This window comes from Pogona vitticeps, chromosome 1 (genome assembly GCF_051106095.1).
Source record: "Pogona vitticeps strain Pit_001003342236 chromosome 1, PviZW2.1, whole genome shotgun sequence".
Lineage (NCBI taxonomy): Eukaryota > Metazoa > Chordata > Lepidosauria > Squamata > Agamidae > Pogona > Pogona vitticeps.
The window spans coordinates 21,905,075-21,925,063 of NC_135783.1; the positions used below are offsets into that span (position 1 = coordinate 21,905,075).

Here is a 19,989-nt window from a genome sequence, read left to right on the forward strand (position 1 = left end):
TTCCTTGCTAGTCCAAGCAGTTAGAGAGCTGGGAGAGAGACCTGGGACTGCCTGGTATTGTCGTTTTAAAATGTAAAATTTAGTTTAAAAGCTGTTTGTTTGGGGTTAGTGCTTGAGTGAAAAGGTGCTCCGTTTGAGCTGGAACCTGCTTGTGTAGAAACGTGCATACCAGTACTTGCTTTAAAAGCTGCCTAGGAAGCTGTTGAGACCAGCGCCGATCAGCTGTTAGGTGGGGAGAGGGGAGGGGAAAGGAGCAGGAGCAGGAGCGGAGAAGAGCACAAAATGGCTGCGATCTGCTGTCTGCCTGCTGGCTTTTAGCTGTTTGGGGCTCTTTTTTGGCTGTTCTGGGGTCTACCAAGGCACTGTGAAGAGCCAGGCTCAGTCTACAGTACCTGGTAAGTGACTTTCTTTTATGTTTTTTAAAGTTTCTGACCTTTCCCCTCCCCATAGGGGGACCTACCTTTGGGTAGTGTGGGCAGCATATAAATTAATTAAATAAATAAATAAATAAATAAATAAATAAATAAATAAATAAATAAATAAATAAATAAATAAATAAATAAATAAATAAATATGCATTAATTAAATTTCAATCTATTTCTATGGAAAATTTTGATTCAGCTTTCAAACTTTTCAACTAGTTCTGGGCATCTAATAGAGAATGTATTTCCAAAGGGTGTTGCAGCAAGAAAACTAACTGTGCCTCATGACTTCTAACTGGATTACAGTACCTGCTTCCTGATTTTGTATTCAGTTTTTTTGGCTCATCAAGAACATTGTTCATGGCTTTGTGTGGCATAACCTGTTGTGCCTTGCATGCTATAAATGTTCAATTATGTCAGAAAATGGAGATTTGGTCTTATGCTGAGCATGTGTTACTGCTGGTGAATGGGATCAGGTTAAGCTATGTGTTGCTGTTCTTTTGCATAACCTAAAGTAAATAAGGAAAACCAACTGTTAAATAGTTTAATTCCACCATTTATCCTCCACACAACTAAAAGGGACCTCTCAATGCAGTGCCAAATCAGACAAACCATTTCTAACTTTATATAGGCTTGAGCTGTAGCTGGGCAGGGTTGCACAACAATCTCATCTGTCATTTTGACATTTCTATAAGCATGGGGAGGAGGTGGATAAAAGGAAATGTAAAATATAGGTAGAATGGCATAGGTCTTATCACTGGCTGATAATGGTCTATATCTACTTGAATTAAATTTATGGTACACAAATTTATGGTACATAAACTAGAGTACACAAAGCTTTAAGTCTCTCCATTTGTTAATGACAGTGGTAATGGTTCTTAATGCCACTGCTGACTGCTGTTCACTTTACATGGTTCAAATGTTATTCTGTTAAAGTTTATTAAATATTTTATTACACTATGTGGTTCAGAATATATTTTCCCTGTTTTCCTCCTCTAAAAATTATGTGCATCTTAAGGTCAGGTGCATCTTATGGAGCAAAAAAATACGGTAACTGTATATCTATGTGATGGAAGTATAATCAGTGATGGAAGTATAACCAGTGATGGAAGTATAATCAAAAGCTATGCATAGCCCCCAAACCCTTCTCTGTACTTTCTAATCCTCTCTAATTTTATTTATTTTAGAAAAAAAATGGAATTGTATTATGCCAGCAAATCACTAAATTGGCTGTTTATATTGTTACAGACAGTGTTTATTGAAAATGTTTCTAGTGTTAACTGACAGAAAAAACATTTGCAAGCTTTTGTTATTTAAATAGTTCTTGTTATTCTTTCTTCCATGTCAACAAAATTTAAAGTTACACACAGTTCCCTTAAACTTATTCTATAATGACCTAGTATAACTTCTAATTAACATTTAATTTAATCCCAGTGGGTTTGGGGAGAAAATGATGACATCATCTTTGATCAAGTAAAGTTCATCTACTGTAGCTAGGCATAATAATATCCAATAGCTAGATAGTTCAGTCTAGGGATGTTGGGTCTGAATCCCAAGTCCAAGTCTTTGGTAACAAACCTCAAGTCCCAAGTCCAACTACTTTTGAGTATTTTATACTCAGGAAATTCTGGCAAGAATTGCCATAAGTTGAAATTAACTTGATGACATATAATCATAATAAATTATAATCAATTATAATAACATTCAATTAAGTGGGATTGCTGGGGTTGTTAATAGTAACAAATTTTGCTATGATAAAATTATAAGCACATCCACACTGAAACATGCAGTAAAATTTATGATATAATATATTAGAGAAAAAACCTACTAAGCTCTCTAATTATGCTCCATTTGGTTGTATGGGCCTTAAGCAACTGGCTAACTGGCAAAAATGATCCTTGACATCATGAAAGTTGTCCACCCAATGTATATGTGTGTGTATTTTTTATATAAAATATAAATAAATGAATGACCAAATATTTCAATGCAGGGATGGGAAAGGTTAATTTTCTGGACTGCAGCTCCACTCCAACTCTGTTTTAAAGGTGGCTTTTACCTTCCTCCATAACAGAGTTTTTGTCCACATGTAGCCCCTTGCCTTGTACTGTAATTAGACTTCTAACAGACATTTTTCTTCATGACATGGCAGATCACCATCTTTGAAATTTAGCACACTAGTCAGGTGGATTGCCACAAATATTAGCAATCATTTTTCACTGACCCACACTTTGGTTGTGTGAAATGGACTGAAAACGCTCATGGCTGTTAAAATCAATTATTCATTTTGCCTGCTAAATTAAAATCCAACTCAAATCCCCACAATATAAATGAAGCTTTAGAGTGTGGCTTACAATTCTGATGGCTTTTGGTCATGTTCTCGGAGTCCAAGGCATGGTAGAATTCATACACAGAACGGCCCAACAGTTCTTCAGGATGGTATCCGAGTAATTCAGTTATCCTTGATTTAAAAAAAAAAGTTTTCGTTTAATATAGGATCTCACACCTTTTCTCCCTTTCACTTTAGAGTATGCCTCTCTGAGTTAAATAAAAAAAAGTATTTTTCAAGAATTACGGTAGTTTAAATTAAAAACAAGGTGAGCAATGTCAGTGGATTGGGGCACCAAATTTACCTCCTCAGGATTTGACACAAGCTCCCCTCCATTGTGTACCATTGCATTTTGACGACAAATCACAGCATCAATTGCTGGTGGCAACGCAGGAATGTCCATGTCTATACAATTTGTGCACGGATTCCTCCCTCCCCCAACAATATATATGCCAACATTATTCCAAAAGAAGATGTCGAGGCAGATTACAGAAAATAAATGAAGCCACTATGCAAAGTCCAACCTGTAAATTTACAGTCAGGCTGATTCATATACACTACTCTAGAGCAGTGATCCCCAACCTTGGGCCTCCAGATGTTCTTGGACTTCAATTCCCAGAAATCCTGGCCAGCAGAGGTGATGGTGAAGGCTTCTGGGAGTTGTAGTTTAGTAACATCTGGAGGCCCAAGGTTGAGGACCACTGCTCTAGAGCAGTGGTTCTTAACCTTGGGCTATTCAGGTGTTTTTGGACTGCAACTCCCAGAAGCCTTCACCACCAGCCATGCTGGCTGGGGTTTCTGGGAGTTGCAGTTCAGAAACACCTGAGAAACCCAAGGTTAAGAACCACTGCTCTAGAGCATGGGCTTTGCATGTTCAAGATCCCAGGACTATCCTGGTAGGCTAAAAGTTTTCTTCCTGAAACCCTACAGAGCAACTGCCAGTTAGTTCAGCCATTCTGAGCCTTTTGTGTGTGTGTGTGTGTGTGGGGGGCCCTTGTCAAACAAGGAAAGCCTCTGGGTGCGTGCAAACAAGGATACAAAACAGACAGATGTATCTCCCCCAAGGGGCCCATGTGGCCTGCGTTGGGAATGGCTGATTTAGACAATACTGAACGGTATGGACAAAAGGCTTGACTTGTTATAAGGCAAATTCTTTTGTTCCTACAGAGCAGAGTGCATCTGGCTATGGCAGTATTAGTGTCAAAAACGTGGTCTGGACAATCGCTTCTGTAAGTATGAAGCTAAGAATATACAATTCTCATGTTTTCTGATCCAGCTCTTCCTCCTCCTATGATACAGGCAAACACAGAAACACAGACGGATCAAGACCGACCTGCGACAAACCCTGGAAGTGTCTCTTCAGGCAATGGCTAAAAGCAACAGAGTTTCAGATTGATACCTCTTGAAATCCCTATTCACACATTCTTCAATCTATACCTGTCTTTGATCTGCCTGAATTTTCAACTGTTTCTAGGCTACTCTGGGTTGTTTGCAACACAATCAAACAGAAAATATCAGTACAAGTATAAAACAAATTCCACATATAAAACAACATAAAACATAACAACAGTTAAACAATAACACATTAAAAATTATATATTTCAATATTGAAAATGGCAGTACGGTTGTCTTAAGCCTGATAAATTCAATGGGTTACCATTGATGGAAATGCCTGTCTAAACAGCCATGTTTAAAGAAGTTTTTTAAACATTGAACGTTAATTTATCTGGGCAAGTCTTCTCCAAATTGATGCGCTTTGTTTGCATTGGACTATGACTCTCATTGCTCCTACTCAGTGTTGCCACATATAAATAATTATTGCTAGAGGGCTGGAAAATCAAGTGCTGATTTTTATGTATGACTGGGCCATCACCAAGCACTGCCAGATTCCACTCTCTTATCACCTTCAGCACAATGCTTCCTCTCAATGGTACAATTCCACACACCTCTCAAGTGCTGAATTATCCAAGTGCATGCATGCACCAGTTATATAATATCCTACTGCACATTTCATATAAACAAGGGCTGCTCAGTACAGCTCAGGAACGTTTGTCAGATCTGCAATCTGAGTCCAGCAGTTGTTAGACAGGAGTTAGGCCCGTGTAAATACACTTTAGTCCATGGTGAAAAGTTGTGCATGTTTGAGAATAGGCACAAAGAAATGAGCACACCATGAAAATGTCAAAGCAAACATTTACACTAGGAAAAATAAGAAAGTACAGTATACGAGTTTCAGTGCAGGAAAAAGGAGTCTTACAATTCTAAATGAAACAAGGATGAGAAGAAAATGCTGGTGAGATTTAGAGAGGTACAGTGAAACTGGGGATATTTATTTATTTATTTATTTATTTGATTTCTATCCCGCCTATCTAATCAATTAAGATTACTCTAGGCGGCTCCAGTTTCATATCCCCAGTTTCTTTACCAGTGATTTTAATTTTAGATATACACATCAGAGCACTCAGGTACAAAGTATTCATCCTTATATTTATGATCAGTACATCACCCTCCATGCTTTTTTGGCCCACTCCACAGGCAATCCCCTCGATCACTTAGGGATCAAGTTAAACACTCACATGTGCCTTTCATCCCTCCTCTACCCTTCTTTCCTATGCAGAGATAACCATGGTGCAGTCTGCATCAATTTAACTCATGATTGTTGGTACTATGTGCCAGTAAGTCACTTCTGATTTATGGCAAACCCTAGGGATTTCAAGGTATGAGACATGTTGAAAGAATGGTTTGCCACTGCTGCTGTCGGCCCACCCCACAAACAAGCTTACATGGCTGAGGCATGAGTTGAATACATGTCTGACATTTATCCACTACACTACACTGACCCAAACTATAGTTAATTTTAATCAGACTTTCTCATTATTAACACAACATAGCATACATAATAGGAGTTCAAAGAATGCTGTGAAAAGACATAGAAAGGAGGAGCCTGCAAATTACAAGTGAGGGGACAAACCAATGCTAGACCTGTATTTTCCCCCCAATAATGAAGGTACAGCTACATTACATTCCAACTATAATCTAGCAGTGGCTAACATGATTCTTTCTGTAATGTATATGTAACTTTTAAGTTTGATTTTACAGTTAGAGGATATAGTCATACTATGTGGTGGAGGAGAAATATCACATGGTGCTGGCTTGTATTGTGCCTAATTTTGTTGCCTCATCAGCCTGTAACATACAGGATTATTAAAGCAACAAAAAGGAACCATTCTAGTTACTTTTGATAAATGAGAACATAAAACAGTCACTTTAAAAATATTGCAACTAGAACAGTAGGAAAAAATATATATAAATTTGAGATCTGGGTCTATAATTATAATTAATTTAATTTTTAAAAGTAACTTTCCAAATTTTGACCAGTATTGGTTCTATCTTGACAAATAAACGAGCAAACAAGCAAACAAAAATGTCTGGAGTTATATATATACAGTATACGCAAGTTCGGATATAAGAAAGTATCCATGTTAGGCTGATGTATTGCTGTAGCACTGTGCCACTTCCTAATTAAACAGAAAGGAGAGAGAGAGAGAAAAAAAAAGAAAAAAGAAGGAAAGTTACAATGCTCTATGGAATGACAGCTACAACAAAAGGTCAGTAATCAAAACATGGAGAAACTGGAGCCCTCTGAAGTACTGTCAGGATAATTCTCATGGGAGAAGAAATGTTTCTTGTTTGAATGGATCATTCAAGTGTGAGATACTGTAAAATAGATTTCACCGAACATAAGACCTTTTAAATGTGACCTGGATCATTCCAAATTGCCCCATCTATTTGCATCCTCAAATGAATTGAAAGCTGATTTTCTTGCAGGCTCTGAAGGTCTCTAGGGCTCCCTTTTGCCCTGGGGGAGCCTTTGGGAGTTTTGGGATCGGAAAGGTGGCACACTTTTAATAGTAAAATATCATCCTGAGATCAGGAAATATTAGATCAATCCATAGTTTTGCATAATTTGATCTGAGACAGCAGATTGGAACTATAAAGAAGGGGGAGGGAATCCAATGAACTTTTGACTTTTGCCTCACTTTGGACTTCCATAATTTCTACAGTGTTGAGTTTCTGAACTGGAATTTATAGTTTGGAATTAGCTAATTGCTTTTGGTATTTCCTTTACTAAAGCAAAACTTTAAACAAACAAATGTTCGGCAAGATATTAAAATTTTCGTTCTCCTGCCGTGACCCATAAGAATCAACTGCTGAACTTATGAAATGTTTCCTAACCTAAATTCCATGAAGGTTTTCACACAGCAACTCTGTTTCTTGTATCACCAGGGTATAAGTGAGTTTTTGAATGCTGTACATATAAAGGGTGCTGTAAAGATGCTGGCTTCAAAAATCACAGTTAATTACAGGGAGACTGACTGAGAAAGGAAGGTTGTTTAGTATGCACATTGTATTTAAAATATCTGTTGCACTCTGTCAGGAAAAACAAGGCTTTTTTCCCTCAGAGTTTCAAGATAAACTTGTTACATTTTGTGTAGTTTTGATCATATTCGAGGCAAGAGTTCATCTTGTACCATCTGTATAATGTAATTGGATGACATCTTAAAAAAAACATCCAGCAAAATAAAACGCTTACGCACAAACACCTTCTCTCTCTCTCTTTCTCTCTGTACATCCTCCATGCCAACCCCTCCTTTGAGTCCCAGCTGCTATTAACCTTGCAGCACCAGGAAATACAACGTCAGAACAGACATCCCCCTCTGCTTGCAAGCACGTAATTGCCATTATCACTTAATGAGAGTAACATTTTATTCTCACAAGGATTCTGACTTCTGTACTACACAGAAAAAGGCTTCTTTCCCCCTCTTCCCCATTTCATGTATATTATTATTATTATTATTATTATTATTATTATTATTATTATTATTATTATTATTATTATTATTATTATTATTATTATTATTATTATTATTATTATAAGCCTACTTTGGAGTTAAATCAGCAAAAATGAAGACATCAGTCTCCTTTTACTAGAAAAGGAGTCAGGTGCTACATGATCTTTTCTAGACACAGACCTAAGAAGTAGAGATCGGCGTGAAGTGGTTTGTCCGGGTTCATCCCAGTTCATAAAGGACGGCGCACAGCTGCTGCTTCTCCCCTTCCCCTGCGGCTCTTCTGGCTCGAACCATCAACTCACCAGGCTCAGTTTGTTGTTTTTTCCCCCACCTCCTCAACTGATCTTCCAGTCCCAGCAACAGCTCAGGCGTCTCTGCCCTGCCTTCATGGCTGATCTCCCACTTAGACAAAAGAGGAGGGCAGAGAAGTCTGTGCTCTTGCTTGTGACTGGGAGATTCACCAAAGAGGTGGGAAAAAAACTAGCAAGCTGCACCTGGTGAGTGGCTGTTTGAGTCAGGAAGGGAAGCAGCATCACCTGGGCTGTTTGTTGCCTTTATGAACTAGGACCAACCAGAACAAACTGGTTTATGCCCATCATACTGATGGAATGGGCCAGATCTTGGTACACAGATCTGCCCAAATTAAACTGGGAGTGGATGAAGGGGGAGGGATTTAAAGGAGAAGGATAGCAAGCACATGTCCTTTTACATCTTGTGGCAAAATGCAAGTTGCTTTTTCCAACTACAGGAGCCAACTAGACCAATGCTGGACTTTTACTTCTGCACTGAGCTAGGAAAAGTTACCATTTTGGACTGCAGCTCCCAGCATCCTCTAGTCAGCATGGCCAGTGCTTATGCAAGCTGAGGAATTCTGGGAGCCACAGCGTTTCCAAGGTTTCTGTCTGGATAGCACCCTCTATCTCATCACAGCACAGCAGCTAGCGTGTATGTAGCACGCAAGCGATCCTGCTGGTTTTCTGAAGAACACTCGCTCTTCTGTCTTCCAACAGGAAAAAAAAAAAGAAGACAGGGCACTGCTCCTGTTCCCTCAACACCATTCAGCAGCTGCCACTGTGTCACTAGAGCTCTGCTAGTCCCAGGCAGTGGTAGACAATAGGGAAAGCAGAATCCTGCTTTCATCCAATGCTCCCCCCCTTCCAATTTCCACCCTTCTGTTACTTTTCTTCAAGGCAAACTCTGGGAGGAATCTTTGGGAAAAGAATAGGTGGACCTCTTGTCTGCCTTTAGATCGCTTTGTAGCTGTGCTGCCTTCCACAAACTAAATGGACATCACTGTCCGCTCCATAACCCTGTGCTGATATCAGAACACCTTTCAAGTTGTTAGCACCGTTAACAACACAAGCAAAGAAAAAAAAACCTTTTTGGTATAAAGGCAATCTTTGGCCCTCCAGAAATTATTGATTTGAGCTCTCAGAAGTCTGGGCTCACATGGCCAATGATGGAGTATAGGAGTTGTAGTCCAAAATATCCAAAAGTTCGCCACCCCACTTGTAACTCAACACATTCTTGAAAGACATTTCAAGGGAAGTACTAAGGAGCCCTTAAGTGACTAGTGTGAGAGTTTTTTTTTAAATACCTCAAAAATTGTATTCGTTAATATGGAGTTAGTCAAGGCTTTTGAGCAGAAAAAAGCTTAGACAGACTTTTTAGCTGTCTGACAATGCATTTTACCCTGCCACTGAAAGACAACATTGTGCATTTATTCCTGGCTTCCATGCCAATTCTGTGCATCTTAATCCCTTAAGCTTCTTTTCAGACTGTGCCTTGCTTCCTCGATATGACTTTCACGTCTGTAAGTTCACACCAAAAAACTACCTCCGACAGTTCATGTGTCCTGTGAAAATGTCATGTTCATTGGGATCAAATGGAATCTTGGATTAGAAGTTCCCTTGCATGTTGAACGTTGGTGTTTTAGTGCCTTATTGCCAAGACCAGCTGAAGAGGCATTTCCACAGTACTGCAACGAGCTATTTAGATGTTAAATGTCAAAGAACTGTGTCTATGCTCTTGAAGATCAGGTAATGTAGGGAAAAAAGAGAGCAATTTCTAAACCTGACCTGAGACTGAAATATTATCTGGGGATCAATGTTTTAAAATAGCAAGTTCTGAAAACTGGACATACCATCCATACATGCCCTTGTTAATATGCAGGTAATCTTTTGGCAGAATCATTTTTTTGGCATTATTCCTTAATTACACCAGCAAGCCTGCCTATTTTTTAAAAGCAAAACATATAATAAATCAGTTCATTTCCTCTTAACTCTCCATAAAGCCTGACAAAGATTTTTTTTGTTTTCACTTTTCCAAACCACACACAACACTTTGCAGAAGTGTCCTGGCCGGTTGCTACTAGTGTGGCCTTCTTTGCTTCTGAACATGCAGTATGTCCAGAATTAGTGAAATCTTAATACATGCAGACAGCAGACATGGAAATTGCATTATCTTCGGTCCATGTGGCATTAAGCACCAGATGCGATGCTAAACAACCAGCCAGCATCATATTGCACACTTTGTGCAAATCCCTTTCAAGTAGCACATGTTTCATAATGAGATAAGACATGTAGCAAACAGGCCAGAAGCAATGTATCCAGCCTCGTATGTTTTCACCAGCATACTTTTGAGCAAGGTTTTATATCTGGTAGTCTTTCTGTTTATATATATTCTTACATTAGAACTACACCTTATGACAAACATAGGGTTGCTGCCCAAAATGGTAGACCTGTACCAAACTTGTCCCCTCCATTTCTGTAACTTACACTAATGTAACTATCCTTTTTAAAAACGTAATTTTTATTATGTTACAATCTCTAAAAACTTTCATAATTTAATTTAAAGAGGGGCGTAACCACTAATCAGAGGAAATATGCAGTCTCTCTAGTAATGGACTAATACACCAGTAAGCAACAGACAAGTTACAATAACCATAGACAGCATCTGACCTGATCCATTTTTTCCTCAGCAGAATGCTTCTGGCCCATAGATGAGGGCTAAAGAGAATAAGGCCCTGGTCACATGTGGGAAATGTTCTCTAGTTCTTCCAATACTTTCCATAACTCTGTTGTACTGATTTTTGGTCACATAGTATATATACTGGGACAAATGTCCTAAGAACTTTTAGCAGTAATGATCTGTTTCCCCCCCCCCCCCCATTTGAATCATTATAGCCGGCTACACCATGGTACCAGTTTATTGTCTCTCTTGCTTCAAGGGGCAATTCAGTCCCTTGATTTATACATATGATATATCGGGAAGTGTTTTCTGTTTGGGAATATGTCCTCTGCTGCACTGGCTGCTCCTGCAGAATCACATTGGTCCATCTACTGCAGAATCACATTGGCTCCCCACCATCTCTTCTGCCTTTCAGCTCAGTCTACCATTTCCTTTTCTCCCCTACCATCCCCTCCCTCCTCAAAATGACACGCCCCTCCGCAAGTGCGACACACCCACTCGTGAGCATGACATACCCCTCCGCAAGCGTGACATCCCCCCTATGCACAGAGCCTGCACCCCCCCCCCAACCGGTCTGCGGTCCCAAAAAGGTTGGGGACCACTACCTTCGCATCACAGGTTCAGGGAAAGGATTGTTTCAGTTTTTATAAAGCAAGACTCTGACAGCTGGAAATGACATGAATCCAGTAGGAGGATTTAATTCGTAAATGTTTAAATTACAGTGACATTTCTAATATTTCCAAGCATCATTCAACAAATTGTGGGAAGCATAAGATTATTCTTAGTCATAAAAATAAATTCTACACCAACTCAAAAGGATGAATTCCGAATGCTCATAGTGAGCACAATGTATTCAATAAACTGCACAATTATTTGACTGATTGGCAGTGGTGTAGTGGTAAATTGTGAAGTAGAAGTTCTCATCACAACATTTCCTACAGCTATGTCCTCACACAAGGTCTAGCAGTTCTAGCAGTGTTAATCTGTATCAACAAGCCACGGCTAACAGTTTCCATTCTCACTAGGAGCAGGTTTTTGTAATGTTAACAGCTCTTAATTACTTGTTCAGGACCAAGCCACCTCAAATTATTTTGAAGTTATTTTATGGATTGCATCTCAATTAACCATATTAGCTATGATATTCTGAGAACTATGATACAAAAAAGGAACTTGTTCAAACTCTGCTAGATGGGAATTAAGACAAAGTCATCACCAGGTACTAGCTATGATGACTACATATTGCTTCCAGGATCAGATATTCAATCTCTGAATGCCAGTTGCTGGAAACAACTTCAGGAAAAGACTATTGTGCTTAATGTTTTGCTAACAAGCTGTCCCCAGGCATATGACAAACAGGATGTTGGATCAAACGGGCTTTTGGTCTCATCCTACTTGGCTCTTTTTAAGGATTTAGAACAAGCAGGATGAGACCAAAAGCTTTTGAAGGTCTTAATCCACCTTTCCCTCTCCAGGTAACAGCTGATCTTCCATCCATACACTCCTTCTCTGCATCCTACAGAAAATTCAGGAGCAGCTCTCTAAAGTACAGGCATTGTTCTTTGCTCCCTCGCTGATGGTCTCTCGCTTGGGGCACCTACTGTTTGGTGAGTCTTCTCGCATCTCAGACTTGAGGGTGTTGGGTTCCACAGTGATGCCCATTCGTGATTCTCTTCTCTATTGGCACCATTGGCTCCTCAGCCTCTGAGCAGGTCCAGATCACTATTGTAAACAGGGTCATGATACTCTTCTGGCCTGAGAAGATAAGCTTCTATGAATAAGAGATATCTCAAGTGACATCTCAGGTAAGAGGCTCTGTCGAATCTCTAGTGTTTTGTTTAGGTCTTTACCCCTCTATGGCCAGCCAGAGAAAAATATTTTATGCTCCAGTGAGCAATATATACTGTATGAGAGGCAAGGCAGCCACACTGCATTAGAGTGAGGTGTTTTGTTGCCATATTGGTCAAAGGCCAGAGAGGTGGAATGGTCTCAAGAAAGCAAGGCACAAAACTGAGTGATTTTTAGACAAATCCATGTCATTGATGCAATTTAATATAGGGAATAAATTTACTTGGTTTTATCTCGCTGCCTCATCCTAATCTGGGATGGCAATACTCCTTTGATTATTTCCAGAGAAGGAAGAATCTTACCTAGCATGTATGCTTTCTCTCTTTCTCAATACCATTCAGAGGCTTGCTCATTTTTCTTCTGTTGCTGGGCTGTAATCCTATGAGAAATTCAGCGTCCCACTGAATTTAGGGAAATCTACTACAGTTTAAGATCAAATTCATTTGTGGACTGCTTTTCCTTCAAGGAATTCACTGCCATGTAAAATACAGTTGAGAGATGGTAAAGCCAAGGCCACCCAGTAAGTTGCATGGATGAGCAGAGATTGATCCTAACTCTTCACAGTGCAGTCTCAGTGCTGTTTGCCACACTACACTGACCATCATTGTCTCCCTTCCTTGTTGAGCTCCAAGTACACATGGCACACAAAACAAATTTCCTCCAATATTTCTTAAAACAAAAGCAGGCACTAGAAGCTATTATTCTGAAAGGAAGGTTTGGGGCAATAGCAAAGAGAATCTGCTCAGGTGACTCACAATAATAATCCTCCCACAACATAAAACACAAGAAGAATAAGTTTTAAAAACCCAATAAACAGGACATCTAGGCAATGGTAAACAAATTAAAACATGTGTGCCCGTGGAAATATCACAATAGGAGGGTGTTATCAAAGGCCTCTTCGAAAAGCTCAGGCTTCACATGTTTCCTGAATGTCAGAAAGGAGGAAACTTTCACTGCTGCTGATCAATAAGAGATAGAGGTTTGTATCATCAGCATATTGATGACAATGACCTCCCCCAATGGCCTCATATAGATGTTGAAAAACATTGATGATTGACCCCTGTGAGACTCTACAGTGCAGAACCCACAGAGACAAAACAGAACCCCCAAGCTGCATCCTCTGTACATGGCTATTGAGGAAGGACTGGAGCCAGTATAACACTGAATCCCCAATCCCTAAACCCAATAACCCGGCCAGGAGGGTGTTGTTGTCAACAGTATTGAAGGCCGCTGAGAGATCCAGGAGGACCAGCAAGGTCCACACACCCCTGAGTCGGTCTCCCTTAACAGGTCATCAAGCAGGGCAACCAGAACTGTCTCAGTGCCATAGTACAGGTTTCATAATCTGACATGAAACAAGCATGTGAAGAAAATGCAGGTGGGATTCAGGGAAATACAATGAAATTGAAACTAAACACTTTTCACATCCCTATTTTCAGCCTTAATTATCTTCCTCCATCCTCCAAAAAATCCAAAAAAGTCTTATGATATTGCAAGATTAATTTGAAGGAAAGCAATATCTAAAGGTCATGTAAAACCTCACTCCTCCCTCTCCGCAGGGTTACTATAAACTCAAGGACTATTACAGAAAAATTTCTAAGCTTAATGTCTTGGTTTCCAAGGAATCTAAAACAATGAATTCCAACCATTATAACACATACAAAAATAAATATGTACTTCCAAGCTAGATTAGTAAGACTGATGTCATTCCAGATGTAAGTTACTTTCCCCCAGGATTTGGATCTAACTTGCACATTCCCTTATCATTTTGCAACCATCCCATCGCTGAAGATGAATCCATCGGAGGGCTAGTATCACATCCTTTACATTGGTTTCCTGATGTTTGCTCCCATCCACTGGCAGGAGGGGGCAACATAAAACTACACCATATAGTTCCCATATACAGAGCCCTCCTGTGGACCTCCACTGTTTCAGTTCCCAATTCCTTCCCATCACAGCATAACTCTTCCTCCTTTTGTTTTAAGAACTGCAAAAAGCATTGGGGTTGTCAAGCACCTGGCAGACTACACAAAATGGCCTGTGGGGTTTTGGTCAGAGCACGGAAATGTTACTTTTCTCAGATTTTGACTTTCACAATCTCCCAGCCAGCACGGCTACTAGGAATGTGGGAGATAAGGTAAAAAATTCTAACTTTTCCAAGTTCTATATTAGACATATGCAAAAATGCCTTATAACAAGTCAGACTGTTTCTTTAGCCTCTGATTAGCAGTCATTCTTCAAAATCCCAGGCAGGGAAGGTCCTTCCCTTTATCTAAGATCTAATAATTTTTAAACTAGAGACACCAAGGTCTGAACCTGGGACTTCTTCAGTTGTAAAGCACATACTTTACCACTGAGCTACTTCTGACCTCCCCTTATTTGGTTCTGACAGTTCACAAGTTGAACAGACTTAATCCAAATGCTCTGTTGAATTATTGTTGACGTGCCATCAAGTCATCTCTGTCTTATGGTGACCCTATGAATGAATGGTCTCAAAAATATCCTGTCCTGAACAACAGTCCTTGGAATCCCTTTTCTCGGGAATCGGAATGTATATCGAGTGTTTCCAGTCTGTGGGGCAATATTTTGTTTTCCATATATATTTGCTGACATATTTTTGTTAGGATTTTGACAGATTCAGTGTCTGTAGCTTGAAATACTGTAGTTTTATTGGTATCTAACCCTGGTGATTTATTTATTCCCAGTGCTTTCTGAACAGCTTTCACTTCACTTTCTAGAATTGTGGGTTCTTCATGATAAGATTCCTACTCAAAGCAGTCCTTCATCCTTTCATCTTTTCTGTATAGGTCTTCAGTATACTGTTTCAACCTTTTTTCAAAATTTTCTCCTGGTCAGATAGTATGATTCTCTGTTGGTCTTTAAGGATTCCTAATCCAGCCTCAAATTTCTCTTTGATTTTCTGAATCTTCTGGAAGAGATCTCTTGTTTTTCCCGATTAGTGAGTTGTTTTCATTCATATGTTCTATTGTTACCTGTTTTTAATAACATTGTCTCAGTCCTACAAAAGCTGGGACCCATTAAGCTGAAAGAAGTTCAAGAATAATAAAAAGTGGGCGATCAGAATCCTTGGTAAACCATGCTGTTTTTGCACAAGTCAAGCAGAATTCAAATACTTAAGCTAAAAATACATGGCAATGGACTGTGCTATACAGACTTGCACTAGTTAATTTTTGCCAAAAGACCAGATTTATATCACATCTTCAGAGAACATTTCTGTTAACAAGCTATTTTTCATGCCAAGTCCCAAAACATTCTGATCTTAGTCACAAGTTGTCTTTGCATAGTCATAAGAGCATTTGTCTAATCTTTTCTACAATCCTAGCTGCCACAACAGCTAAACTTTTTTTAATATGCCTGGTTGAGAACAATGCTGAATGTTGCCCTCCTATTTTCAACGAAAGTAAAAATAGCTGATGGAAGCAATTCTGTGGACACACACTTTGGAACACACAAATACCTCAAGAGTTTCAGTGTTTAGAACTATATCTACACAGAAATCAAACAGAGTACAATTGGAAGCAGAAAATGGAGAATCTCTGTTCTATGTGTGAAAACAAGACCTGGAGCAGACTGTGATGCAGGTTATGAAGTATTGACATCAAAAATTTGAGTAAAACTAAACATAAAAACTCTCACATAGCCAAAATATAATTTAAATAATCTTGATGGTGAATGTAAAATTCATGTTAAGAACATATTTGGTTACTAAACTCAGTTAATGATGAATGTTAACTTGTACACTGAAACCAGAGATATTATCTGGGAAGGATTATTCTTGTAGTTAGAAGTAAAGGAATAAACCTGACAGATGACCAATAAAACACTGAAAATGGTTAAAGACAGATAAGAAACAAAATAAAAGGTGGTAGAAATAGGATCAGGAGGCAACAAGTAGCACTATTATAACAATCATAGCAAAGAAACAGAACAACAAAAACAACAACGAAGAAAAACAAGTGCTATTTTACATAAGATCCAGGTAATCAAAGGGAAATTTCAACCTAGGTAGGAATGTGAAAAGATCCTCAGGGCAATATATTAACTGATGAGGACAAATTAAGGAGAAGATGGAATCAATATAGACTTGAAGAACTACATAGAAGAAATGAAAGGTTGCTTCATCCTTTCACAAAGAACATGCAGCTTCAGAAAATGATATAAAAGCTGCCCACAAAAACTGCAATATAAGAGGGGATAACAACATAGGGAAGGCCACACTATTCCCCACCCTTGCAATGAAAAAAACTGCACATTTGCACATTGTTTTACCTGTCATCACAGTAGGTAAACTTCATGTCCATACTATGACGACTCAAAAATGTCTTACTGTCCAAGGGGATGTCAGTATTGGAAGGATGCTGAATAGGCTCACACATTAATATGAGGCAGGACAAGAGAGGCTCCTTATAGCCACACAGAGCATGAGGTGGACAAGTATTATAGACCTTCATCTGTCCAGTGCAGTGCAAAACCTGAAATGTAAAAGGGTTATTTATATTATTAAGGAGTATTTTCTCCAAACTGTTGAATCTTTTGAGCAGTGAGTAAAAAATCATACCTTCCATGTGGCAGATTTGAGATTCACAGTTCTGCCTCTGTTGGTGACAGTACATTTCATTCTCATGAAGAAGTCACGATCCATGGACATGTCTTTATTTTTTTTCCCGAAGCCTGGACCTATGAGGAATGGAGACACTTTTTAAAAAACTCACTTTAATATCAACCATCTATTGAAAGTTCTGTTGCAAGGTGCTCCCTTTGATCTCTACACTTGCTGTAGTCCACCCAAAGCGATGAAAACAACAGATGGAAAGAATGCTAACTTCCTTGTTCGCAATTTAGATTTTCATGACAGTGTGAGACATCTCATCTAGGCATTTTCGAAGCACAGTGTGTCAAAATCTTCAAACAAAGCAGCCGTTATCCTAGTTTCTGTGGAAGTGTTCACACAGAACCCATTTGTGGGAAACACAGAGACCATGATGAAGAACCAAATGTTTCCTGTCTCTGCCTATGGGCCAACAGTTCCCTGCCAGTACTACAGAAGAAAGTGACAATATGATTATTGAGAAGCAGCAGCCCTGTTTGAAGGCAAGGTCCTGGAAGATCAACATTATTAGAATACGCCAGGTTTTAAAAAATGATTTACCATTTTTCAGACTAAGGTTTTCTCGAATTTCCTCATGATCACATGGATGAGTGAAGTCAAAAATGCTGTGTCCAGTCAGTTCCACCTGGTTGGGGATAATAACAAAATACAATTGGTATTACATCAATATTTTATACTAGGCAACGTATTTTAGATTATCACACTTACCTCCCAAAATGGAACTGGGCAACACATTTCCTGCAGGCCACACGCAGGCCCTCATACCTTTATGTGTCCACCCTGCTGCTACTGTTGGTACTGAATTACTGTGGTGCTCCTGAAATTTGCTGGCATAGCATAAGTTTAACAAAAGTGTATTTCTTTTTTTAAAAAACAAAGCTTGCAGATGCTTGTATCAAAAACAAAGCTTTTATCAAAGCAGATTTTCACTTCAGCGGGCATCTGAGAGTGGATACCATGGCCACAATTTTGAAGGAAAATGCCGGGGTTGGGTTTGTTTTTTGTTTGTTTTGTTTGGAAGATTGCTCTCACCATCCCACCTACGATTCGGTCTTGGAGAATTGCCTGGCCCTTGCTCAAAGTGCTCAAGGTATCGCACAAGAAAAATTCTGTTTCTCTGATGGATATGTCTCATCCTTCAAGAATTTGTGGTGGATTTTGGAAATCAGAGCCTACTGTATAGGATTCCTGCTTTGAAGGCTCTTTTGGACAGAAACAATAGGGGGAAAAGTTCACAACCTAGCTAAGATTACAGTCATGCTGATTAAGAGATTCTTGGAGTTGGAGTCCAAAAGAGTTCACTTTTCCAAGCCCTGCATTTCTGCTCTTTGCAACCCACCAAACTGAACTCGGTCCAAAGCTTGAGAGTTGTCTTTGCAATCAACAGACAGAAAAGCTAAGCTTAACTGAGATCCTAGTGGGTTCTGTACGAAACTGCAGTCAATCTGAAGGTTTACAAATTGTGCAGATCTTGTGCTATGTCTGTGAATCTCAAAGTTAGCCCAATCAAGTCTCAGGACAAGTTCCAGAAGAGGGGTAGGAAACCAATGACCCTTCAGATGTTTTTGAACTATCAGCGCCATGAGCCCAAGCCAGAACAGCTATTGTCAGAAACTATAGGCTTTGAGACCCAACATTTAAAGGGTAGTATGTTCTTTGGCCTTGATCTAGATTCTAGAAGTTTCTGAGAATCAAGGCTAGAGGAACTTCAACATATATTAATTTTAAAAAGATGATGAATACTTCACCTGCATGAAGAACCAGATGCACAGAGCAGCGCTTAATATGGTGCATTGACTCCCCGCAACCTCCCAAAGAAAATAGGCACAAATAAACTTGGAGGCACCAGTGGTTGGCAAACACCTCCACGTTTACATGTCTCTGCTGCTGCATATGTACATTTCTTCACTAGAGCAAAGTTAATAACAGTAGGAGGACAAACTCTTTACAGTGACTCTAATTCTGCAACCCCAAAAGCTCTATTCTCTACATCAGAAAAGTCCTTCAGAAACCACAATATATTTCACTTTTGATGCTTTGATATTTATGAGAAGATATTGTTAAATTGCATTCAAGCAAAACAGTTGTACCAAGAAGAAAAAGACAGAAACTATGTGGCTTATATACAGAAGTGTTATTATCTAGCTCTGCGTTATGAAACAGAAGATAGTTTACCTGTGTCAAGCCCATATATTTGCTGATGTTCTCTGACAAAAAGATCATGTCTCCATCCTGTGTGATGACCATGATAAATCCCTCCAAAGCTTTCAGATACAAGTTGTCCATTTGCTGATCAGGCTCAACTTCTTTCTCATCAGTGCACACTAGGAGGAGAGGAGAGAAAGGAGGGAAACAAAACAGAAGGGGACATCAGAAAGGATGTTTCATAGCTCACTACCAAAATCCTGCACAGAATCTGCCGCAAATACAACAGCCATCATATTGCTTTCCTGGAATTGATGTTTTAACCAGAACAGCATTGTACATTAGCTATAAAATGGCATTACTTTGGAGCCAGTGTCACAAAAAAGTGAGGAATATGAGCTAGGAAGGCTCTGAATGACATCTTGGCTACAAATTCCAGGTCAGCTATTATTTTCTCAGCCTCACTCTTATCCCCTCATCTAAAAAAGAGGGATAACAAAACTGAAAGTATTACGGGACATTTCTGTAAATTGTGATGAACAGTATCCAGTTTATTATTAGCATCACCTACTGTTGCCAAATCTGCGTTAGTGCAGTTATTATGAAAGTGACAGCCTGTATGCATTAGAGATGGGAGGAGATATATTAATGCATTTATTGGCCCTCACTGGGTGTTCACACTCCAAACACTTCCTCATTGTTTAGTTGCATCAGACAAGGCTGCTGGGCATAGACAAGCTGGCCACAATCCTGAAAGTTAAAGCTACTTTAGATGCTTGAAAGTCGTGCACACACCTC

General features: G+C 39.3%; 1 protein-coding gene across 4 annotated transcripts in view; it reads right to left on the reverse strand.

Moving 5' to 3' along the window:
• The window catches only part of EPAS1 (endothelial PAS domain protein 1), a 121,346-nt gene that overhangs the window by 21,932 nt on the left and 79,425 nt on the right, over window positions 1–19,989 (reverse strand). For all 4 annotated transcript variants that reach the window (XM_078382905.1, XM_020796898.3, XM_072989330.2 and 1 more), the window contains exons 3-7: window positions 19,222–19,370; window positions 17,587–17,671; window positions 16,996–17,114; window positions 16,707–16,909; window positions 2,774–2,880 (exon numbers count right to left, since the gene is read on the reverse strand). In XM_078382905.1, coding sequence (XP_078239031.1) covers window positions 2,774–2,880; window positions 16,707–16,909; window positions 16,996–17,114; window positions 17,587–17,671; window positions 19,222–19,370 — 663 coding nt within the window. The remainder of the gene's footprint in view (window positions 1–2,773; window positions 2,881–16,706; window positions 16,910–16,995; window positions 17,115–17,586; window positions 17,672–19,221; window positions 19,371–19,989) is intronic.